General features: G+C 42.0%; 1 protein-coding gene across 9 annotated transcripts in view; it reads left to right on the top strand.

The window, feature by feature from the left end:
- The window catches only part of trdn (triadin), a 52,428-nt gene extending 29,450 nt beyond the window's left edge, over positions 1 to 22,978 (top strand). For 6 of the 9 annotated variants that reach the window (XM_060041006.1, XM_060041012.1, XM_060041008.1 and 3 more), the window contains 14 exons: positions 2,511 to 2,546; positions 2,686 to 2,730; positions 3,005 to 3,058; positions 3,163 to 3,210; positions 9,772 to 10,218; positions 11,133 to 11,237; positions 12,888 to 12,920; positions 14,225 to 14,272; positions 15,167 to 15,259; positions 20,291 to 20,326; positions 20,400 to 20,450; positions 20,595 to 20,630; positions 21,416 to 21,472; positions 22,184 to 22,978. In XM_060041006.1, the coding sequence (XP_059896989.1) occupies positions 2,511 to 2,546; positions 2,686 to 2,730; positions 3,005 to 3,058; positions 3,163 to 3,210; positions 9,772 to 10,218; positions 11,133 to 11,237; positions 12,888 to 12,920; positions 14,225 to 14,272; positions 15,167 to 15,259; positions 20,291 to 20,326; positions 20,400 to 20,450; positions 20,595 to 20,630; positions 21,416 to 21,472; positions 22,184 to 22,338 (1,244 nt within the window). In that variant the 3' untranslated portion in view covers positions 22,339 to 22,978. The remainder of the gene's footprint in view (positions 1 to 2,510; positions 2,547 to 2,685; positions 2,731 to 3,004; positions 3,059 to 3,162; positions 3,211 to 9,771; positions 10,219 to 11,132; positions 11,238 to 12,887; positions 12,921 to 14,224; positions 14,273 to 15,166; positions 15,260 to 20,290; positions 20,327 to 20,399; positions 20,451 to 20,594; positions 20,631 to 21,415; positions 21,473 to 22,183) is intronic. The other 3 variants (XM_060041007.1, XM_060041011.1, XM_060041013.1) reach the window with 3 other exon arrangements.
- Positions 22,979 to 24,462: the final 1,484 nt, after the last annotated feature.

Below are 24,462 nucleotides of genomic sequence, written 5' to 3'. Positions count from 1 at the left end.
TGAACACTATGAGATAAAGAAAAAATGCACCACACACCGTGTGTGTCAGAGAACCTAAACCCTCTCTCAGAGTTGGCCATAAGCATAAACCCATATTCAATAATTGACTGAATATCCACGAGTGACAGATATAAACATTGAACATAGTAATGTAGAACATAATAATTAACTGAATATCCATGAGTTAAATTATGTTCTAGTTAGCATTTAGTGTAACTAGAACATATTCATTAGATGAGAATGATGTTATAAAATTATAATGGCACTTGGATTTTCCAAATTTGATAAAAGATAATGGGTAACACAATAGTCTCCTTATACAGTGTGATTACACAAATGAGTACTGTGTAAAAAGCAATGTAACAGCATTCACTTAATATGCTTACATATCATTATGGTACGGTGGCGCTGAGCATTCACCAAATAAAAAAAAGTTTCACAGCTAATGTAGCCGTTAGCACACTCAGGATCTCGTAATTACGAGAAACGGATCTCGTAATTACGAGAGATATCATATTTACGACATAAGGAACTCGTTTACGAGAAAAGGATCACGCCTCTCATTCATAAATAACGTTGCTGGCTAGCTGCAGGCCGGCAAAGATGACGCTATCCGACGCTATCGTATTTAATCTCCTGCTCGGGTTGAGGCAATGGGAAATATTGATGTTCCTTAAAAGTGAGGAGGGCATTAATATAAGTATGTCAACATTGCGCAGACATCTGAAGTCATTGGCCGGCAAAGATGACGCTATCCGACGCTATCGTACTTTATTTCCTGCTCGGGTTGAGGCATTGGGAAATATGGATGTTCCTTAAAAGTGAGGAGGGCATTAATATAAGTATGTCAACATTGCGCAGACATCTGAAGTCATTGGGACTGTTCAGGAGAAAAGCCCAGTCGGACCTGATAAATTGCCGGCGAACCGCTCTAGCCGAGCCCTCTCTCGGAGGGACGCTAAAGTGTGTTGCATAGCGACCGTCGTGCATTTTGAAGGCAGCCAGGAGGGATTACTTTTTTGTATTCTTTAATAAAACAGCTATTGACTTTCTTGTTGTTTTTTAATGTAGTGTGTCTATGACTTTCGTTTTGCCATAATAGTAACCGTTGTATAAAAGCAATAGATCACTTCAGTCAGTGGTATGTGCTCATTAATAATTATACCACTGTGAAGTTTTTTTTAAAATAATTTAACAACTGACAGGGTTTGCCTTAACTATGTATTTTACATAGTATTTTAAATTTGAATACATTAATTATGTGACATACTGTCACAGCCAATATTAAAACAAAATCGAATGTGGGCAGTGGGACAAAAAATATATTTCCCCACAAAAACAATATTTTATTGATTTGTATAAAAAAAATTTAGCTCATTAATTGGAAAAGAGCTTGAGGTAAGACGTTTTCTGAACAATAATGCATAGTATAAAGTTAAACACATAATGCACTGCTGCATTCAACTTTTAAGAGCCGCAATGTGAGGGGCCAGCCACATGCCCTTTAAACCACCATGACAACAACATTTCCACTTCTGGGTTCCACTGAACAATTAACGCGTCAATATTCGAGGGGCTTTGGCACATCATATGATGGAACAAGCATCCCGTACTGGTTCAACTGCTCCTGCAGGAAGAGAGCCACTTGTAGCAGGTCCGACTGGGCTTTTCTCCTGAACAGTCCCAATGACTTCAGATGTCTGCGCAATGTTGACATACTTATATTAATGCCCTCCTCACTTTTAAGGAACATCCATATTTCCCAATGCCTCAACCCGAGCAGGAAATAAAGTACGATAGCGTCGGATAGCGTCATCTTTGCCGGCCAATGACTTCAGATGTCTGCGCAATGTTGACATACTTATATTAATGCCCTCCTCACTTTTTAGGAACCTCAATATTTCCCATTGCCTCAACCCGAGCAGGAGATTAAATACGATAGCGTCGGATAGCGTCATCTTTGCCGGCCTGCTGCTCGCCAGCAACGTTATTTATGAATGAGAGGCGTGATCCTTTTCTCGTAAACGAGTTCCTTATGTCGTAAATATGATATCTTATCTCGTAATTACGAGATCCTTATCTCATAATTACGAGATCCGTATCTCGTAATTACGAGATTACGGAACAACATATAACTATACAATTTAGTTTGGGGTTACGGTTAGGACAAAGGTAACAAAAAAGGGTTAGGGACAGTTTAAGAGTTAAAGTGCAATTGAAGGTGCATTCACAGCAAAATAATCTTGACTTTGTATGTATTCGTGCCGCGCCGTCGCTTTTGGTGTGAAGGCAGTAAAACGAATAAGGGAGGTTCAATGTACGAATGTTTTTCCACTCATCACGTTTAGGTGTTAGGTTGATTGTTAATATGTAATTACATTGTAACAAGGATAATGTTATGTGAAGTGTTACCAATGTATAATGTAAATGCATCCTAGATAGTAGAAGAATGATATTACTCCTAAACACAGTTATGTAATATTGTGTTTGATTCCCATTTTACACTGGAGGCAAAAAAGTGGAGAAGCCCAGGACCGTGAGGAAAGGTAAACCCCTCGCCATACAAATATGAATTACATAACGATGATTAATGCATCACTGTATTATTGCACACAAACATACAAGCACTCACAAATATACCTTCCTTTTGCTATTATTTATCAACATAATATTTTATTTTGACAGAAAAAGAACAACCAAAGCAGGAAGTGCCAGAATCTGGACCAGAAGGTAAAGTGTTGGGTTATACTTTATTTTTTTGTATCTAATGAATTAAACCTATAAGGCAATATGACAGAATGACGTTAGTGCTAAAAGGGAGGCAGTGCAGCACAGTATGGTGGATCAAACGCACTCTGGCTCAAACTGGTTTATTATATACTACCAATTTAACCGACAACACTGAGATTGCATCCTTTGTATTCTCACTGTGAAACATGTTTGCCTGTATATGGTGGCCATTGTTTTACCTCTTTATGATGATAATGTAATAACTATGTTGTAGTTGGCCCTTGCCGCCCATCTCCGGTCTACTGCCCTACCCCTCCAGGCTGGTTTGGTAAGTCTGGGCTGTAGAAATCACTGAGGATTCAATTCCTTTTATGCAGACAATGCTCCTCCTCTCTCTATATATATATTTTTTTCTTAACACTTTTTTTCCAGTTCATCACGTTGTGACGGACAACCCTTATCCCCCCCCAACCCTGACAGGTATCCAATCCAACACTGACACGAAGAAATACAACTCATATACATATGTTAACAACATAAAGAGAAGTTCAAGAGGTAGAAAACGCTGTTCAATGCTCATCATCATTCTTTGCTGCTAACTGGTATACTGGTGGTGATTCAGAACTAGTTTCCATGGGTAGATTGCCTATTCAAGTGCAACATACTTGAATAGGTTTTAGAATTTTTAAGAACATCGAAGAACAACTAACTTGAGACTGAAGAGATTCAGGGACTTAAGGCCCAGTGTGTAGAATAAAGTGGCATCTAGCAGAAATTCATTGGCAGAAATGGAAAATGAAATGAATAAGTAAAATAATATTCTTACCATCTTATCTTAACTTACTATCTTACTCATATAATACCAGGCCTGCCGGACAAGTTACTCGGACAAGTGGGTCAGTGCGCATGTGCCAAGCAGCCTGCAGCTCACACACACGGCACACGCGAAGGCACACATGCATCGCATGCAAGCACATACATACCGCATACCCGCGCGCGCGAATCAGGATAATGAATCTCCTGATATACAAATGCGGCAAAAATTTGTGAAAACGGCAAATAAGTAGAAATTGATTATGCTTGCTTCATAGAGTAAGGAGATAATTATTATGCTTGCCTCATTACGTAAAAGGTGAACCAAAATGATATATGTTATATGCAAAATGTTATTATATAATGCGCTCAAAAATCTGTTACATTATCGACTGGGGTTTCCACATTGAAGCTATGGGTTTAATTACAACTAGAGGTCTAGTAATAGTAATAGATAAACTAATAATGTTTTAAATGAGTACCCCAGATGAAAATAAGAGGTGGTTGTGTTTTCATTGGATTATTACATTTATTTATTTTTTTATTTATTATCTACACAGGGCGCGGGTCCTCTCCCACGGAGCCCGCCATGTTGTAGAGCCATGTTCCTACAGTTTCCCCAACAGACAGATGGCTATAGAGAGGATATTCTTTTATTTTAACAATCATAATAATAATCTTACTTGTATGATATGAGAGATAGTTTCACAGACCAAATATCTAAATACATTTACAAATTGATCAAGGAATCTCATCACTTGATACTTGACGATGCTGTGGTAGACGATGACGTCATTTTGTAGTGCCTACTGACACCATCCCACCTAACCCACCATATAGTCCAGTCCAGGCCACGTGGTCATTGGAAGGGAGAGCTGAGGGGGGGTCCTTTAGTTCAACCCAGTCGCCAAGAAAAAACGTCAGTGGTGTACGTTTCCATGAACACTGGATACGTAGCATTTCAACGTAAAAAATAGCGTGTTATACCTACAATATCCACGTGTGCCGCTGTGGAGGCGGGTTTCGGGGTTTGGGTTTCACGGCTTTCGCGGCAAATTGTGGACACGATTGTTTAGGGGGGGGGGGGGGGAGACTGTTGATGACCGGGGAGGGGGGGGGGGGAGAGACACGTTTGTTGAGGGGGGACGACGACACACGATTGTAGGGGGGGGGGACACGTTAGTTGAAGGGGGGGGGGGACACGTTTGTTGAGGGGGGGGGGGGGGGGGACACGTTTGTAGGGGGGGGGGGGGCACGCTCGACAACGAGAGTTGGTTTTTATTGAACGCTCGACAACGAGAGTTGGTTTTTATTGAACGAGACTTCAACACGGAACAGCTGCGCGAAACGATGGTCACGTCACTCTCGGTGACGGTGTCGACAATAATGAACACACGAACAATGTTAATAGAACAACACACAACCACATAACATCCCGAACCCATTAACCCCACTTAATCCTAACAACAAAACAAGTTAACAAAAGCCCCATTTGTCAACTGAGAACCCCAATTCCCAGAATCCCCCGCGGCTCCGGAACACGGCGTAGCTTATATTAATCTTTATTATCTGAATGGGAAATGCAATATTTTAGGACAGATACACCATTAAACGCGTTTCTAATGACATTTCTAGCGAGAAATGTACATTTTCCTTACATAATCTTCAGTCAGTGAATGTGTATGATCTTTATTAATCTTTATTATCTGAATGGGAAATGCAATATTTTAGGACCGATTCACCGTTAAACGTGTTTCTAATAACATTTCTAGCGAGAAATATACTTTTTAATTGCATAATCTTCAGTCAGTGATTGTGTCTGATCTTTAGTTTTATAGTTATTAGGAGTTGATCGGCTCGCTCGCATGTTTCAACGACGTCAGGTTGCTTTCGCTAAACTAGCAGCTCACGTGCTTCCTGCGTTTGTGTTATTAAACTGTTACTTTATGTAACTTTTAATGATATCATCTTGTTAGAAACACGTATATCTGAGAGCCAACCCAGTCGCCAAAATCATACCTACGTTGACAGTGTACGTTTCGTGAACACTGGATTACGTCGCATTTCAACATAAAATAGCGTGTTATACACACACACACACGCACGCACATGCACAGACACACACACACACACACACACACACACACACACACACACACACACACACACACACACACACACACAAGCACACACACGCACGCACGCACAGACACACAGACACAGACACACACACACACACACACACACACACACACACACACACACACACACACGCACACACGCACACGGTGCATTTCGCTGCTAAAACCACAACAAAAAAATATTCCCTCAAATATTATTACTTTCAAAACGTTGGCCAAAATGGCCAATAATATTTTTTTTTTTTGGGATGCTTCTAGGACATTTTGGGTGGATTTTGAACGGTATGTGGGGGGCACGTTTTTTGCAGGACCTGGCAACCCTGCGCTGTTGCCCGAGATCTGGATCCACCCCGGCGTGGTGCCGTCTCCTTTTGACCTTTTGACCCCAGACTTCTGGGGGAATAGCTGAATCAATTCATTAGTCAATCAGAAGCATGTAAATATCTTTCCGGTGGCGTAAGAGGACAAACTTGGCCCGGTCGGACCCCGAGGGCAGGAAGGGGGGGCCTGCCCTTGGGGTCTGACCGCGCCAAGTCTCGGGCAGGAAGGGCCCCCCCTTCCTGCCCTCGGGGTCCGACCGGGCCAAGTTTCGGTGCGGAGGTCCCAGTTAGGCCCTAGAATAAGGTATTAAAATTTCAGGGCGGTAGGACCTTCCTATCTCAAAAACTGTTTTTCCACCACATTCTGAACCATTAGGTCTTGCAGGCTACACTTCTGAGGGGCTTTGTCCAAATGACACTCCATTTGGGAAAACTTTTTATCTCTAAGGGCTAGAACTCCAAATCTCGGATATGTCGTACACGGGGCCCCGGGAAATGTGTGTAAACATTTTAGCATCCCTAGCTATCTTGAAAAGGTCGGCAAAGGGGCGTGACCTCCAACAGTACAGTAAATGTACATAAGACAGAGGTTAGTTTCTAGTCCCCATTTTTTTTGGGATGGAGGTGTACATTTGTGGCTAAAGGTGTGTAGACACAGCTGGCCTGTGGCCACGTTTTTGAAGTCGGGGGTCAAAAGGTCAAAAGGAGCCGGCACCACGCCGCTTATGAGATAACAAAAAGTTAATGTGTATTTCTCTCATAACTTTTTGTCATTATTAAAGAGAGGCCTGATTCTCAGATATGCATGTTGGATGGCTAGGGTGTTGGTCTGGGAAGAACTTCAGGCCAAAATCTTGCAAGCGAGCCGCTGGGTGCAGGTGCAACGAGATGGAGCACTTGCTGAGCCTGGACTTTCATAATCTTCGCTCTGTGAATGTAAAGGATGTTTGGTCGGATGTTACGACGAAGAATCATAATGTGAATGGGAATATTCTATAAATCTCTTGATATCATCTTTCGTCTCAACACTTCTGCTGCAGCCACTTAAAGTCTCACTCCGAGAACCTAAAAATATGAATCAATCCATTAGAAGTTTGAAAATATCTTCCCGGTGGTGCAACAGAGCAAACAAGGTGTCCTTTGACATCAACGTTTCGAGACGATTGCAACAGTGCCACACATGATCATATTTGAATATGTTTCGGGGTAGTAATTAGCTGTCGATTTTGGAGGCCTTTATCAATAATGACCAGCTATAGATTTGCTTCCCGATGGAGATTTTTGACAAATTACATGTTAATTAGCATCTACACGTTAAGCTGAGTCCAATGAGATCAAGCTCGGCCTCTTGCTACACCGAGATCATGTCCTAGACCTAGGTGTACCATGTAAAATACATGTTACCATTAGCTAGAGTGTCGTTCTTGGTGTCATTGGACTCAGCTCAACGTGTAGATGCTAAATAACATGTCATTTGTGACAAATCTTTATCGGGAAGCAAATCAATAGCTGCTCAGTATTGATTAAGGCCTCCAATTTCGACAGCTAATTACTACCATTAAACATGTTCGAATATGCTCATGTGTGGCACCGTTGCAATCGCCTGGAAGCGTAGATGTTGAAGGACACCTTGTTCGTCCTCTTACGCCACCGGAAAGATATTTGCATGCTTCTGATTGACTAATGAATTGATTCAGCTATTCCCCCAGAAGTCAGGGGTCAAAAGGTCAAAAGGAGACGGCACCACGCCGGGGTGGATCCAGATCTCGGGCAACAGCGCAGGGTTGCCAGGTCCTGCAAAAAACGTGCCCCCCACATACCGTTCAAAATCCACCCAAAATGTCCTAGAAGCATCCCAAAAAAAAAATGATATTATTGGCAATTTTGGCCAACGTTTTGAAAGTAATAATATTTGAGGGAATATTTTTTTGTTGTTGTTTTAGCAGCGAAATGCACCGTGTGCGTGTGTGCGTGTGTGTGTGTGTGTGTGTGTGTGTGTGTGTGTGTGTGTGTGTCTGTGTCTGTGTCTGTGTGTCTGTGCGTGCGTGTGTGTGCTTGTGTGTGTGTGTCTGTGCATGTGCGTGCGTGTGTGTGTGTATAACACGCTATTTTATGTTGAAATGCGACGTAATCCAGTGTTCACGAAACGTACACTGTCAACGTAGGTATGATTTTGGCGACTGGGTTGGCTCTCAGATATACGTGTTTCTAACAAGATGATATCATTAAAAGTTACATAAAGTAACAGTTTAATAACACAAACGCAGGAAGCACGTGAGCTGCTAGTTTAGCGAAAGCAACCTGACGTCGTTGAAACATGCGAGCGAGCCGATCAACTCCTAATAACTATAAAACTAAAGATCAGACACAATCACTGACTGAAGATTATGCAATTAAAAAGTATATTTCTCGCTAGAAATGTTATTAGAAACACGTTTAACGGTGAATCGGTCCTAAAATATTGCATTTCCCATTCAGATAATAAAGATTAATAAAGATCATACACATTCACTGACTGAAGATTATGTAAGGAAAATGTACATTTCTCGCTAGAAATGTCATTAGAAACGCGTTTAATGGTGTATCTGTCCTAAAATATTGCATTTCCCATTCAGATAATAAAGATTAATATAAGCTACGCCGTGTTCCGGAGCCGCGGGGGATTCTGGGAATTGGGGTTCTCAGTTGACAAATGGGGCTTTTGTTAACTTGTTTTGTTGTTAGGATTAAGTGGGGTTAATGGGTTCGGGATGTTATGTGGTTGTGTGTTGTTCTATTAACATTGTTCGTGTGTTCATTATTGTCGACACCGTCACCGAGAGTGACGTGACCATCGTTTCGCGCAGCTGTTCCGTGTTGAAGTCTCGTTCAATAAAAACCAACTCTCGTTGTCGAGCGTTCAATAAAAACCAACTCTCGTTGTCGAGCGTGCCCCCCCCCCTACAAACGTGTCTCCCCCCCCCCTCAACAAACGTGTCCCCCCCCCCCCCCCCCCCCCCCCTTCAACTAAAGTGTCGTCGTCCCCTACAATCGTGTGTCGTCGTCCCCCCTCAACAAACGTGTCTCTCTCCCCCCCCCCCCCCCCCCCTCCCCGGTCATCAACAGTCTCCCCCCCCCCCCCCCTAAACAATCGTGTCCACAATTTGCCGCGAAAGCCGTGAAACCCAAACCCCGAAACCCGCCTCCACAGCGGCACACGTGGATATTGTAGGTATAACACGCTATTTTTTACGTTGAAATGCTACGTATCCAGTGTTCATGGAAACGTACACCACTGACGTTTTTTCTTGGCGACTGGGTTGTTTAGTTTGTTACAACAAACAACATCTCTGCTAAATTAACATTTACATTTAGGGCATTTAGCAGACGCTTTTATCCAAAGTGACTTACAATAAGTACTTTTGTCAGAAGAAGGTGAAACGATATATCGCTGTCGGTACATTCAAGATGTTAATAGAACCAAGTGGCAAGCACTAACAATCGCTCGGTTAACTAATTCCCCATACACAAATATATAACATATATAACAATATATAAGAAAGATGGCTAGAATACGATGCTGCACAAATCCCACGCACAGTTTTATAAATGAGACCTCAGGTGAGTCTTGAGTCTTTTGCGGAAGCTGGTGAGCGACTCTGTGGTCCTTACATTGGCAGGGAGCTCGTTCTACCAATGCTAGATGCTCCTAATTCCTACACACTGCACCTCTAACTGTTTTCCACTTCTAACATGCAGCAGGCCTGATCATGTCTATCCAATTGCAGCCCCGTCAGCCCCTGTTCTGACAGTGCATCCTGCCTATCAAGGCGCTCCACCTCTCTACCAACCACAGCAGCATCAGCAGCAGCCTATGCCACATTTCTACCCGCACTACCACCCATACATGCAGCCCCAGACTCAACCTGCACAACCACATGTGGACGCTACTCCGCCGGTCCATCAAGCTGACCCAGCCCCAACGGTCCAACAAGCTGACTCAGGCCCAACGGTCCAACAAGCTGACTCAGGCCCAACGGTCCAACAAGCTGACCCAGCCCCAACCGTCCAACAAGCTGACTCAGGCCCAACGGTCAAGCATGACTCAGCCCCAATAGTCCAACAAGCCGACCTAGCCCCAATGGTCCAACAGGTTGACTCAGCCCAAGACTCAGCTCAAGTCCAACTTGATGCAGCTGATCTCCCAGAGCAGGCTGTGGCAGCCCAGCCTCAAGGTACTGCTGCCAAGTCCCAGCGTTTTTTTTATCCAAAGTGAAAACACAAGGGTGGGGACCCCTTATAGTTTATATGGCCAGAGGCTAGGGGCTTCCTATGTATCTGTTGTACTTCCGCTAGAAGCTAAATGCTGACATCAAAGCTTAAAAACTATTTTTGTCGTCACGCTATCTATACAAACAATATGTCTGAAAGCTGCGACTCCACACAGCACAACGGTATAAGCCTCAACATTTTGTGTTCTTATCTTGATTAACTAGATTAACGAAGAATAACGTCAATAACACACTTTTCCAAGTTACTACCACACACACACACACACACGCACAGACTTGATTCATCCAACAGCTCAGCTATTCTAAATTTGATCTCAAATGTATTTAAACTTGATCACGTTAGCATTTCACATTTATTTACCTCTTAAAATATGTTGTTTTACTAAAACATTCTCAACCTCACTTTGCAGCATTTTCTGCAGGATATACATTTTTTAGTTTTGTATGTGTATGCTTCTCTAATAAATACAGATATGTACTTATTTTAAAGTGCTTATCTCGAAGATGTACATATATATAGAAAATGTCTGTCCAGCCACTATCTTCCTCCTGTAATAGAGGGGTCAAGTGTAAAAAACGTAGTGTTTCATCAAGTTTATATTGTCAAATTTGCATTGGTTTAAATTGAATTTACGGATTTAGTTGGACCTAATTTTATTTCAAAAGAAACTCTTATGGTGATAATAATGACCTTGCAGTATAATGCATGTTACAAACTGTGGATACATACACAATTCCCTTTTTAGCACCAAAGGGAACTAAACAGAAATCTTTTACGTCGCCACTTAAATCCATTTATGAAAACACTTTTCTTTGTTTAAAAACAAATGGGCTGAATCAAAGTTTTACTTTTTCAGATTATGATGCTTCCAAAAACATGACCATAGCAGGCGCTGTGAAGAAAGGTGAAAGAAAGGAGTCTTCTGTTGCAACCAAAGCAGCCAAAATGAAAGCTAAAAAAGGTAAGCATGCCACATGCTGTTGTGAAGTCCTAAGAGATACATTCATTCATCATTCACTAACTAGCATTCTTTTCGTTCTTATTAAACTATGTTTACTTTATATTAACGTAAAATACAATATGGATTTAGGCACTGCAGAATCTGTCTAATAATAACACATAACAAATGATTATGAATGAATGATTGAAACACTGGATTTGTATTCGCTTATGTGCAGTCACATGTCTTGTCACAGAACCAGCAATAATCAAATAGAAACTAAGGAAGAATGGTATGATGTGTTTGCGTCTGTGTATGAGTGAGGGAGAAATTTATAAAAACTTTGTGAATCAAGTGATGTTAAAGCTGTCAGATGTTGAAGGGCCTATCATATCAGGTCTTCCGCACTAATGCAGACAACTTTTTTCAATTATTTTGAAATTGGACTAGTTGGAACAAAACTTGTTTATTTTCCGTTCTTGATCCAGTCTGTTTTTTATGGTTCCAACCAAGTCTTGCTCAAGGAGAAGTTGCGCTCTGCAATCTTGTCATTGCGTTTCCCTAGTGTCATTACAATCTCAACTCGCCTTTGCCCAAATCTTGAAGATAACTCTAAGTTATGCTTTCTGTAGGCCATCACAACAAACTGCTCTCTCTCCAGGTCTTACTCACGTTTCCACCGTTCTCTTCCTGCAATGACTCCACTCTCGCGATACTTCTCCTTGAGCAAAGCTTGGTTGGACGCAATAACTCACTTACCCCAATCAAGCAAAGGGTAAAGAAATAAGTTATTATAAAATTATAAAATGATGTATTTCTCTGTTGGGATCCTTTCCTTAACATTAGAATATAATCTGAGCCTTTTAGTGGCAACATCAAGCCCATGGAGAGGACGTTCTTTGCAGGGCACTATTGCCCCTGCCGGACAGCGCAGGCGGACGCAATGACTCCGACTGCCCCCAATTGCCCCACACTGACCCCACTGCCCCACACGGCCCCCCACTGCCCCGTTCGGCCTCCCACTGCCCCACACGGCCCCCTACTGCCCCATACGGCCCCGCACTTCCCCATACGGCCCCCCACTGCCCCCCACTGCCCCATACGGCCTCACACTGCCCCCCCACTGCCTCACACTCCCCCGAAGGAAATGTGGTCCTCCACCACCAACACCAACCCTGGTCCCTCCGCAGAATAAGACCCTCTTGTTCACTTTGTATCTTTCTATTTGCGATCATGGATGAGGTGCAGTTGATGGTCAGGGTAGAGAAATACAGTCAAGTACGACCCCAGACATTCTATATACAAGAAAAAAGAAAGTTTAAAGAAAGACATCATTGGTGCTGTCACTGCAGCTCCAGGCGAGTGGTGCAGCGGGGTCCAGTGGATCAGTACTTTCATGCGCACGGCCCGGGCCGATGGCAGATGGCAAGACTCGCGTTTCTCCGACTTGCGCTCAAGACTTCCCACAATCCCTTGCCCCACACGAAATTTCATCTAATACAAAGTGAATGGGAGGTGTTGCCGATTGCAGGACCACATGTGGGGCAACCCATCAGTGTAGCTCCGGGTTAGACCCAGAACTGTTCGGGAAATAGGTAGAAAATATCTTTCCTCAAATTGCAAAATAGGCTATTTTGGTTGCTAATATTGTATGAACTTTGTTTATCCCAGATGCTGTTAAGAAAACAGCTGCTTCAAAGAAAGGTAACGTGACTTTAATTTGAACACATATTGGGCCCTATTTTAACGGTCTGAAACGCAAGTGGAAAGCGCAAAGCGCAAGTAGCTTTGTGGGCGGTTCTACGGCGCTATCGCTATTTTACAGGCGGATAAATGACACTTGCGTCGCGGCGCAAGTGTCAAAAGGGTTGGTCTGAAGCAGCCTAATTACCCGTAGGTGTGGTTTGGGCGTAACGTCCAACAAACCAATGAGAGTGCCAGCTCCCATCCCCTTTAAGAGCCATGACCGCATTTGAATCGGACGAGTTGATATTTTGACAGCGCGTCTGCAGTCTCCGATGAGACAGATGCACATGAATTTCAAACTGCAAATGGCTCAGATTATTGCCAAATAATATGGCCTAATTCACACATGGAATAAGGGGTTTTCTTCCACAACTTCAGAAATACTGAGTCCTCAAATAAATTTCGCCAAAGAAAACGTAAATAATATAACATATGATATGCGGTAACTGATCTATTTAATGAAATACGCAATACATTATAAACATTGTTTCTTATCAGTATTGTATGCTATCCTAATATGCATGTGTCTCCGCGGTAATAGACATTGCCATTGATTGTATTATGCGTTACGTGTTTAGTTTGCGTGTGTTTAGAGCACACACGCGCGCCCGCATTCATTCATTCTTTTTAACACTCACTCGCGGTAAAACAATGTTTTTCACAATCAAATACTCATCAATCCTAAAAGTTATGGGCATGTAGGCCTATACGATGTCTGTGTCAAGAAAATATGTGTTTGCTGTACGGTGTTTGCAGATGCATTGATTTAAAAGTACAACTTATTACCGCTGCATCAGCTGTTCTTTCCCAAATAATTTACCAAGAATGTGCGGCTAGGTAGATGAGAGAAGCAAAGTGTATGCGCGAGGTGCACAAGCAATCCGTATGCATCGCATGCGCATGTAGGCTATGCATCCGCCCTTAAAATATTATCTGAACAACGCGCCACTGACTTTAAACCAGGTATTTCCTGGTCAGTAGCGCAATGGTATTCAGCAACGGCAAAATAGCGTTTGCGCCAGAACACGCCTCCTCCTTCCGCCGAACCGCCCCTTGGGGCGCATGATCAATCCCTAATTTACCGGCGAGTGGCGCTGGTGGGAAAAGAACGCTCTGCGCCAGTTGTAAACTAGCAACGACACATGCGCCAGTGACTAAGTCACTTGCGCCGGATGCAAGATAGGGCCCATATTGTCTTATTCTGGTTGAGTATTGGTACCGATGAGACATACAATCCTCTCATACTACTCTCTCCTTTTCAGAACCATCTTCTGTCAAAAGGAAAGCCAAGGTCACTGTGTCTGGGAAAGGTAAAAGGCTTTGGATGAAAACACTTATTAATAACACTAACTCTTATTTAGGAGCTGGATTAAGCTCGGAGATCATTGCAGACAAACATATTTTCTTATTCATATCTTATTACCTATCACAAGAAACAAGCTCCGTGAGAAATATAGTAATGAACTTTGAAGTTGAGTCGGTGTGCACATAAAGAAGTCTTTCATATCAAAATAATCGTTTTTATTATTAAAGGTGCTGTAGGTAAGATTAGGAGCAGTTATTTGGTCATATGTTAGATACGCCATCTGTCAGATATTAGTGAGTGAAATGTGAGAATATCTGTTTTGTATAGAAATGGTCTCTGTGTGAAACCGTTTTGATTTGAAACAGCTCCTTGCATTTTCTTACCACCCTTTTTGGTTTGGGGAATCCATCTTGCCTGTCAATCACAGGTGTGTGAAATGCAACCCCACATAAGGAGGGAGGGACGTCTCTTTGGTTTGGTTTAAAACTCGTCCTCTACTGCTTTCTCTCACTCTCAGTCGTACCTACAGCAGCTTTAAGTAGCTTAGCTTGAACATTTTGTAAAAGGTGCATCATGATGAGGACTATATTTATACATGGATTTATAGCAGCAGGTATAAGAATAAATGACAACATACCTATATGTATCCAACAAATCTTACTGTAAGATTTGTGAACTAAAAATAAAACATAATAAAAAAAATGGGGAAAATAAGCTTAACTTGTCGCACTGTCTTCACATGTCGCACTGTCTTCACATGTCGTACTGTTTTCACATGTCGTACTGTCTTCTCATGTCGTACTGTCTTCACATGTCGTACTGTCCTCACATGTCGTACTGTCCTCACATGTTGTACTGTCCTCACATGTCGTACTGTCCTCACATGCTTTCTTCTCAGATGGTGGATCGGAGGTCCACCCTATCCGGCCCAGAGTCAGCACTCCAGGGGCGGGGGGGAATGTCACTGTGACCCTCAGGCCTGCCACTCAAAGTAAACACCTGGGCTACCCACCAATAGAGACATGTGTTGAAACCCTTACATCTGCTGACCGCCAACACCCTTAGTGGGTAGTTTAGAATCATGTAGAGAGAATGTTATTACCTTAGTTTAGCCCTGTCAATGATCAAGTAACAACCCTAATGTGATATATTTAGCAACGGTTCCAAAGACTTTAGAGCTGGCTTGCTAGCTAGAGCAAGGTGGTAAAATGGTATTTTCAATGAAGTAGTCGAGATCACCAGAGGAAATTATTCAGACGCTCAATATGGAACTCACTACCTTAATAAGTTTTGTCTGTGCCAAGTTTGACTAATCTAAAAACAGATTGGACAATGCTTGGCACAATAAAGATGTAAACTATGTTTGAAATCTATATAACTGTAAATCAAACTGCAAATGTATGCATTTGTATTAACTGAACATACCATTATTTACATTTACATTTAGGGCATTTAACAGACGCTTTTATCAAAAGCAACTTACACTAAGTACATTTGCCATAAGAAGTGAAACAATATATCGCTGTCAGTACAGTAAAGATGTTCATAGAACCAAGTGCAAGTACTCACAATCCCTAGGCTAACCCATTTCCCGTGTACAGCAATGATAGCAGCTACTGCAGATGCCACACGATTAAGTACTATGAATGAGTGCAATGTATACTTAAGTGCGTACAATAAATGCCAGGACGTACAACATACAATGGTGGCCGGAAGGGGCTGGGTAGCTATGCAGAGTCGAGGTGAACTCTGAACAGGTGAGTTTTGAGTCTTTTGCGGAAGCTGGTGAGCAACTCTGCGATCCTGACATCGGCAGGGAGCTCGTTCCATCACTGAGGTCCCAAAACAGAGAAAAGTTGTGACTTTGGTGATCAACCTTTGCTTGCTCTTAGCGATAGCAGTACCAAACGTCCAGCTGAGGTAGTTGAGCGGAGGGATCGAGCTGGGGTGTGTGGCTTTACCAATGCTTGGAGGTAGGCAGGGGCAGTTCCATCGACTGCCTTGTATGCCAGTATCATCATCTTGATTCTGATGCAAGCTACTACAGGGAGCCAGTGGAGGTCCCGGAAAAACGCGGTTATATGCTATAGACCTCTGTTATAGTATCTGTTGTATAAAGGCTGGGACTAATTTCGAATTATCAATATGCACACTTTACGTTAAAAGTATAGACCGTCGCGATTCCCATTCTAATGGCGCAGTGATTATTCTTCAAAACGAGACCTGGTAAATTGTGAAAAATGAATTAAACTGTAATCAGACAACGCAGGGTCTATATGTTATGGACCCTAGAATATCGGTGGCATAAAGGCTGGGACGAATTTTGGAATTATAAATATGTACACTTTGTGTTGAAATTATAGACCGTCGCGATTCCCATTGAAACGAATGGCGCGGTGATTATTCTTCAAAACGAAAGCTGGTAAATTGTGAAAAATGTATTAAACTGTAATCAGACAATGTGGTTATATGCTATAGACCCTTCCAAATGGTGGTGTATGGCATAATAACCCTTTGGTAAGCTTAGTAACACGTTTGCATTGAAAGGAACAGAAATATCAACTTTTCTTGTTTTTATGCGTGCAAAATGCTTTTCAGAGCGAGAGAATCACTTGTTGACCAACAATGTGTATGAGTATCTGTGCTAAAAAACCTGGGACGAATTTTGAATTATAAATATGTACAATCCATAACGTTAGCTCTCTGGCTACTAACTCAGCTGACTAAAATACCTCCCATTGCCAATTCGTAGCTAAGGTCCGTCCTATTTATGTGAAAAACGTTATATGTGGATTGTAAAACGCAGGAAAATATAAATAAATGATCTTAATTTCTTTTCTTTGGCAAGTGACCATGGTATAAGCGGGATAATGCCCTTCGAGGTGTCAAAAACATGTTTAATCGATCGTAATTAAAGGGGACTACTTTTAGAGGGAGTTGAACTCAAACAGAGTATACATTTAATAAGCATGCAATACGAATAAGTAAAAGCATGATTATTAAAGTATTTGAATTGTTTGAATATGTTGGCAAGCAAGAAGTAGGATGAATGGGATAATCAGTCTTAATGAAACGGTTTGTGCAACCAACCGCACAACAAGACATGATTGCGGCTCTTGTCGCTCTCGTCTCTTTCTGCATATGACATGCTTGTAGAGCGGGGAGTGACGTAGACTGATAATCCCTCTGGTGTGAATTTGCGCTACGGTATGTATTTTGACGTGACCGTGAGACCGGTGTGACCGGTAGACAGCCGCGTTTACATGGACACTTCTGATCCAATTAGAAGTGGAAAACCAGATCAATCGGAATAAAAAAGGATCATATATACGGCTCAATCGGAATACAATTCTCTGATCGGAATATTATTCCATGCGGAATAGAAGAGGTGGTGTAGTCCTCTATAATCAACATACATACACTTATTCCGATTGGTTTGGGGTGTTTGCAGCTACTTTTATAACTTAGAGAAATGGCATCAGCAGCTGCAGCATTTCGTCAGTCGGTACTTTAATGCATACCGAACTTGACCGCTGTCAAGGAAAGTGGAATATTTGCCTGATTCACGTCTTTCTTTTTTACTCCATAAGTAGTCCGGTAACTTATCAACCCCACCACTATTTCTCTTCTGTTTTGGCAAGGAGCCGTGTAATAATGTATAGAATGTCGCCGGTCATAATCGAAAATAATACCCTTCAGGGCGTAGCAAGACACCTCTGCTTCGCTTCGTGGAAGCGGATGCGATAATGACCGGTGTTCTGTACCACAACATTATCCCTTACATGCATCATATAAGTCCAGACCAACATAACGGTTGTGCGCGGAGACATACAAACGTAAGCTTACCACTTTTGTAAATGCCAAAGGCCTATATACAGTACATTCAGATTCCATGATAGGAATAGATATATTTCGATTAGAAATCGAATCGGATCAGAAGTGTCCATGTAAACGCGGCTAGTGTTGTGTGTAATGCGTTACTGCGCGGTACTTTTTCATGCAAAAACTTTACACTGTAATAACAATGTTAACAAGGTAATTATAACTTAACTTCAACACTGGACAGAAAGCGCCCTATCTTGCATCTGGCGCAATTGACTTTCTACACTGACGCATGTGACGTTGCTAGTTTGCAACTGGCGCAGAGCGTCTTTTCCCTCCACCGCCACACGCCTGTAAATTAGGGAATGATCTTGCGCCCCAAGGGGCGGTTCGGCGAAAGGAGGAGGCGTGTTCTGGCGCAAACATTCCCTGGTGCTATTTTGCAGTTTAAGGAAACAATTGCGCCACAAACCAGGACATTTGTTCAGATTTGTTCAGATGCTATTTTAAGGGCGCATGCATAATGTTGCTTGTGCACCTTGCGCATACACTTTGCTTCTCTCAACTATTCTTGGTAAATCATTTGGGAAAGAGCAGCTGATACAGCGGAAATAAGTTGTACTTTTAAATCAATGCATCTGCAAACACCGAACAGCAAACACATATTTTCTTGACACAGACATCGTGTACAAGCTCATAACTTTTAGGATTGATGAGTATTTGATCGTGAGAAAACATTGTTTTACCGCGAGTGAGTGTTAAAAAGAATGAATGAATGCGGGCTCACGTGGGTGTATGTGTAAAAGAATTAATGAAAGCAGGCGCGTGTGTGCGTCCATCTGTTTTAACACACACAAACTAAACACGTAACGCATAATACAGTCCATGGAAATGTATATTAACGGGGGGACACATGCATATTAGGAACACAAGTTGCTAACGATAATGCATACAATACTGATAAGAAACTATGTTTATTAATGTATTGCGTATATCATTAAATAGAATCACAGTTACCGCATATCGTATGTGTGTTAAGTTTTCTTTGCCGAAATCTATTTGAGGACTCAGTAATTCTGAAGTTGTGGAAGAAAACGCTATTCCATGTGGGAATTAGGCCATATTATTTGGCCATAAACTGAGCCATTTGAAGTTTGAAATTCTGTCTCTTCGGAGACTGCAAACGTGCTGTCAAAATATCAACTGGTCAGATTCAAATGCGCTCATGGCTCTCAAAGGGGATAGGAGATGGCACTCTCATTGGTTTATTGCACGTTACGACCAAACCACACCTACGGGTAATTAGGCTACTTCAGACCAACCCTTTTTAGATTTGTGCCGGGCGCAAGAGTCATTTATGGGCCAGTAAAATAGCAACATCACCATAGAACCGCCCACAAAGCTACTTGCACTTGGCGCTTCTCACTTGCGTTTCAGACCGTTAAAATAGGGCCCAAAAATTCTCTCGCTCTGGCACTCTCTGTCTATGTCTGCTTTGTGACATATTGATTAAAAGTCCCGTAGGGACATCTTGATTAATCCAACTCCTATGGTCCCTCTCTCTTTCTCTCTCTCTTGAAGTCGTGTTGGTATTAAAAAATATGGTAAAGGGATTAAAAGGTAGTAAATTAAATTTAAGAATTTCTGTATTTCTGATATATATATATTTATTTATTAGTGCTGTCAAGCGTTTCAAATAATTCATCGCGATTAATCGCATTAATGTCATAGTTAACTCACGATTAATTTTTTTCTATGCTAATTATCCCTTAATTTCTTTGTCCCATTAATTTTTCTCATTTTAATGCTCTTATCAACATGGAGAAGTGCATCGGCTTGCCTTGTGCAAATGTTTTTTTATTGATAACAACATTGGCATATACTGATCAAAACAGGACGATACAAAAAAAAAGCCTATAGTGCAATTAAACGATGAACATACAAACATACTGCCTTGAACATAGCAGTAGCTACTGCTTCTCTGTTTTGAGCCAAAGAAAAAAATAATAATAATAATAATGCATTAATCACGCGATAAAAAAATTAACGCTGTTATAATTGGTTTGCGTTAACGCTGTTAATAACGCGTTTAACTGACAGCACTAATATATATATATATATACATACATACACACTGTATATAAAGTTAGAAATGAATGAATTGACATTTGTTAACACATTTTCTTCCCCCCCTTTACAGCCAACACAAGATCGAAAGCCGCCATAGAAAGGCCAAGTAAGTATCTTTTAGAACATGTGTTCACTACATCTGTGAATGTTAATACTCATTTATACAAAAACTTTCCCAGAAAATTCCAAAGATATACTGCTGGCCAAGTCAGCTCAGACCTCCAAAGCCAGTGAGTAAATAAATGATTTGACCTTATTGGCAGCTATTTGTAGGTTTTCCGACAACAACAATTTCTCAATCGGGACCCATACGCTTAGATTTTGTATTTGTATTTATTATCTGAGATTGTACTTGTTTTTATTTCATCTTGTAGAAAAAGGAAAGAACTCTGAAAAAGTTGACGCTAACGGTAAGAAATAATAAGCAACTTAGTATAATATATAATATTTTTGCATAATATATATAATTTTAGGTACTGTTCGCTCTGTTTATCTCTTAAATGTCAATTTTCTCTTATGGCAACCATTCCACAAATATGCTTTATTAGTACCAGACTTATCCACATTCACCACTCAGTCCTTTTTCAAGTGTTCCCGGTAGTTCATGCGATCAGGGCTCACCGATGCTCTCTAGTGTGCACCATTGAGCATCACGGGCCTCTATGGGCTCCTCACAAATAAAATGTTAAATATTCAACATACAAGGTTATACAAATTACACAATACACATTTATATATAAATAATTGGATTGGATAATATTTATCTCCCTCCATTCCTTAAATAGAAAATACAAATTATAAATCAAGTGCCATAGGCGGCAAATGGGGCGGCATAGCTCAGGAGGTTGAGCGGGTTGGCTGGCAACTGAAAGGTTGCAAGTTCAATCCCCGGCCCCTCCTAGCTGAGTGTTGAGGTGTCCCTGATCAAGGCACCTAACCCTAACTGCTCCCGATGAGCTGGCAGTCGCCTTTGCATGGCTGACTCCGCCATCGGTGTGTGAATGTGTGTATGAATGGGCGATTGTGAGGCAGTATTGTAAAGTGCTTTGGGTGTCCACTGGTTACAGAAAAAGTGCTATATAAATGGAGTCCATTTACCATAATCCTTGTGTAAACTTTGCTTTCCTTTCATGTATTTACCGTCAAGAAGCGCTTGAAAATACTCACACATGACCTTTCTCCTCCTCTATTCAAGGCAAACTGAAGCCTGAACCCAAAACGGAAGACAACGCAACAGACAAGAAGAAAACAGGTGAACTGGTTTAACTGGGAGCATGGCTGTCTTACCACTGTGTGGCAACCCCAGTGGTCGGTGGCTGGGATCCCCAATAAAGGACGCTCAAGCCCGGTGTCAGAACGAGGGTTTTATTTCAGGACCGCTCAGAAGAATAAGGAAAATCATAAATTAACTTAGGCTACTTCCACTATGGGGAAAAAGGGTGAGGGTTCCCCGGCCAGGTCGGTCTTGGTGTCCGGCGCATATGTTGCTCCCGGCGCCCTTCAGTTATTCCTAGAAGAAAGCATTCCACACGTTAGGGTGATAGTATGTCGGTCTCGCCTCTGCTTCTCTCTCCCTTGACTGCCGTGTGCTCGGCCTTTAATACCCCACTGCCGCCGCCTTCCCCCAGGTGATCTCAATCCCCATGATTGTCTGTGCCTGCTTGATTGGATGGCGGTTACAGCCGTGGTGAAGGGGATGTATCTCCCTTGGACTACTTGTCCATAGAGAGGGCGCTGTTCAGAGCGTTGGCGAGTTTCCTCCAGGTCCGCCGGCGCGGGGTTGCCACAACTGACAGATGGTTTCCTGGTTTCTAAGGCACCAAAGTTATGATAATAATAATATGATAATATAGTGGTTGCTCTGCTAATCAAGCAACATAATCCTTCACTCTACACTATGATTCATACGAATGTATTGTTTGTACCTGTTTCCTTTTCTAATGATCCCATACTGTCGTTGAAGGTCAAAGATACTTCCAGTGCATCTACGTGCCAGGTAAAGGAGCGCAGTACCCTCTGCGCCCCGGAATGAGCCCGGCCATGAACCCGGCCATGATGTCCCCGGCCATCAGGTCCATGCTGGAGCAGCAGAGGGCCCCAAGGGCCGCAGGACAATAGGTACACGGGGGACCTTCTCATTTCTTGAGTCCTTTCATCCGATGGATAACCCTTCTTTGAGGTACTTGAGGAGTCCTGCGGAGACGAGCAAGGGACTGAGTGGAAGTGAGCTGTAGAGTTCAGCACAACCCACTGGTCGAGCCCTTGGAAGATTCATTGTTCTCCTGCTCCTGCTTAGCATGTGTATGTTTTTAGTGTTTGTTCATTGAATTTTGTCAATAGTTCAAAGTATGTCAGTAGTTCAAAGGACGTGTTGGGAACCATCTTTACCTTCGAAGGCCATCATGTATGAAATCAGGGTGATATAGGTTGATATCAATGTTTACACACAGTCCATACTGTAAATACAGTTTACCTTGTTCATTAATTACTATGCACTATTCATACACTATGTTATGAGAGTTTAATTATAGATGGGATTGCTTTGGCAATGCTTAAACAACAACAGCAATTGGAGCTTAAACAAGTGTGTTTCTGCCCATACATTTTTTTTATCGTATAATGTCTTATAATTCTAAAAAGCAATGATTAATTAATATTAGAAGGGTTTACAAGACTCCACTATGAATACTATTGATTACTGTAAAAGGGGAACGCATATTTCTTGCGACACATTGCAAATTAAGTGCTATCTACTACTTCATTCTTTGTTACAATGTTCATGTCTTTTTGGGGCATATCATTGCAGTATGCTGTTCTGTCTTCGTCTTGGCTGCTTTGGTGGCAAACATTAGAAAAGCATTATAGTAAGATGAAAATGCAAACAAGGATGTATTGAATTCCAGAAGAACCCACTGTTGAACCCCTCTCTCCCACTCTCTGAAGTTGTGTGAATGTGTGTGGGGGGGAGGTAACACCAATGTGCTCTCTCACATTTAACATCTCATACATTGTTCAACGAATTTCGACAAAGAATGCAGTCTACCAAAAGTTATCTATTCACTATCTCTACTATTCCAAATTAAAAATATACAAGTCAGTAAAAAAAGAGCAAATGCACTATTCAATTATTTTTTACATAAAAATTAACATTACACTTAATTATTATGTAAAACCTGCATTTTTTTTCTTATTGTTTACGGAGATATCAATAACTGAAAATGCTTTGGGGGGGGGTCAAGTTAGCATGTTTGTGTTTGACAGAGAGGGGGCTGCTGAACAGACACATTGGGACCAGAATGTACTGAACCTGGTCCTGTGCTGTGTGAGGGCGTCTGTACATTAGGATGTGACTGAACCTGGTCCTGTTGGGTGAAGGCGTCTGTACATTAGGATGTGACTGAACCTGGTCCTGTTGGGGCCATCTGTACATTAGGATGTGACTGAACCTGGTCCTGTTGGGTGAAGGCGTCTGTACATTAGGATGTGACTGAACCTGGTCCTGTTGGGGCCATCTGTACATTAGGATGTGACTGAACCTGGTCCTGTTGGGTGAAGGCGTCTGTACATTAGGATGTCACTGAACCTGGTCCTGTTGGGTGAAGGCGTCTGTACATTAGGATGTGACTGAACCTGGTCCTGTTGGGGCCATCTGTACATTAGGATGTGACTGAACCTGGTCCTGTTGGGTGAAGGCGTCTGTACATTATGATGTGGAAGGCTGTGATCTGAAGTGTTCTCTGATCTGTGGTTGTCTGCCCCCTTTCTTATCAACGGCATCGCACTAGTATGAGGCCGCCCAGTAGCACAGAGAACAATGTTAGTGTTCTCTGAGTGTTAGGCTGACAGTATGCAAGTTGGACTGCTTAATGTCTTGGTCATTAAACACACGCATGCTGTGCACTGAGAGGAAGCTTAGATCACTAAGACGTGACAGATTAATGTTCTGAATGTCATAAATTGTAAATTTTTCTCTATATATAATTTCCCTTAATTTACTTATTGATTTGTACATTATTATTTTCTTATTGTTTAAACCCTGAAGCTGTCTGCAGGGTTGTGGCTAGAAGTTTTGCACCCAGTGTGTCAACTCAAATTGATCTGGGAACCTTAAATGAAACATGAAGGTCTTAAAGAAAGAAACCACAAGACACACCTTGAAGAAGCACTGCTGCTGCTTGTTCTCAGTAGATGAGTGAGGACCACAGCTGTCCAGGGTCCCATTGTTTAAAGATCATGCTTTTT

Source organism: Gadus macrocephalus, chromosome 21, assembly GCF_031168955.1.
Source record: "Gadus macrocephalus chromosome 21, ASM3116895v1".
NCBI lineage: Eukaryota > Metazoa > Chordata > Actinopteri > Gadiformes > Gadidae > Gadus > Gadus macrocephalus.
The sequence above is the reverse complement of the archived record's forward strand: the minus strand, read 5'-3'. Positions and strand labels throughout refer to the sequence as shown.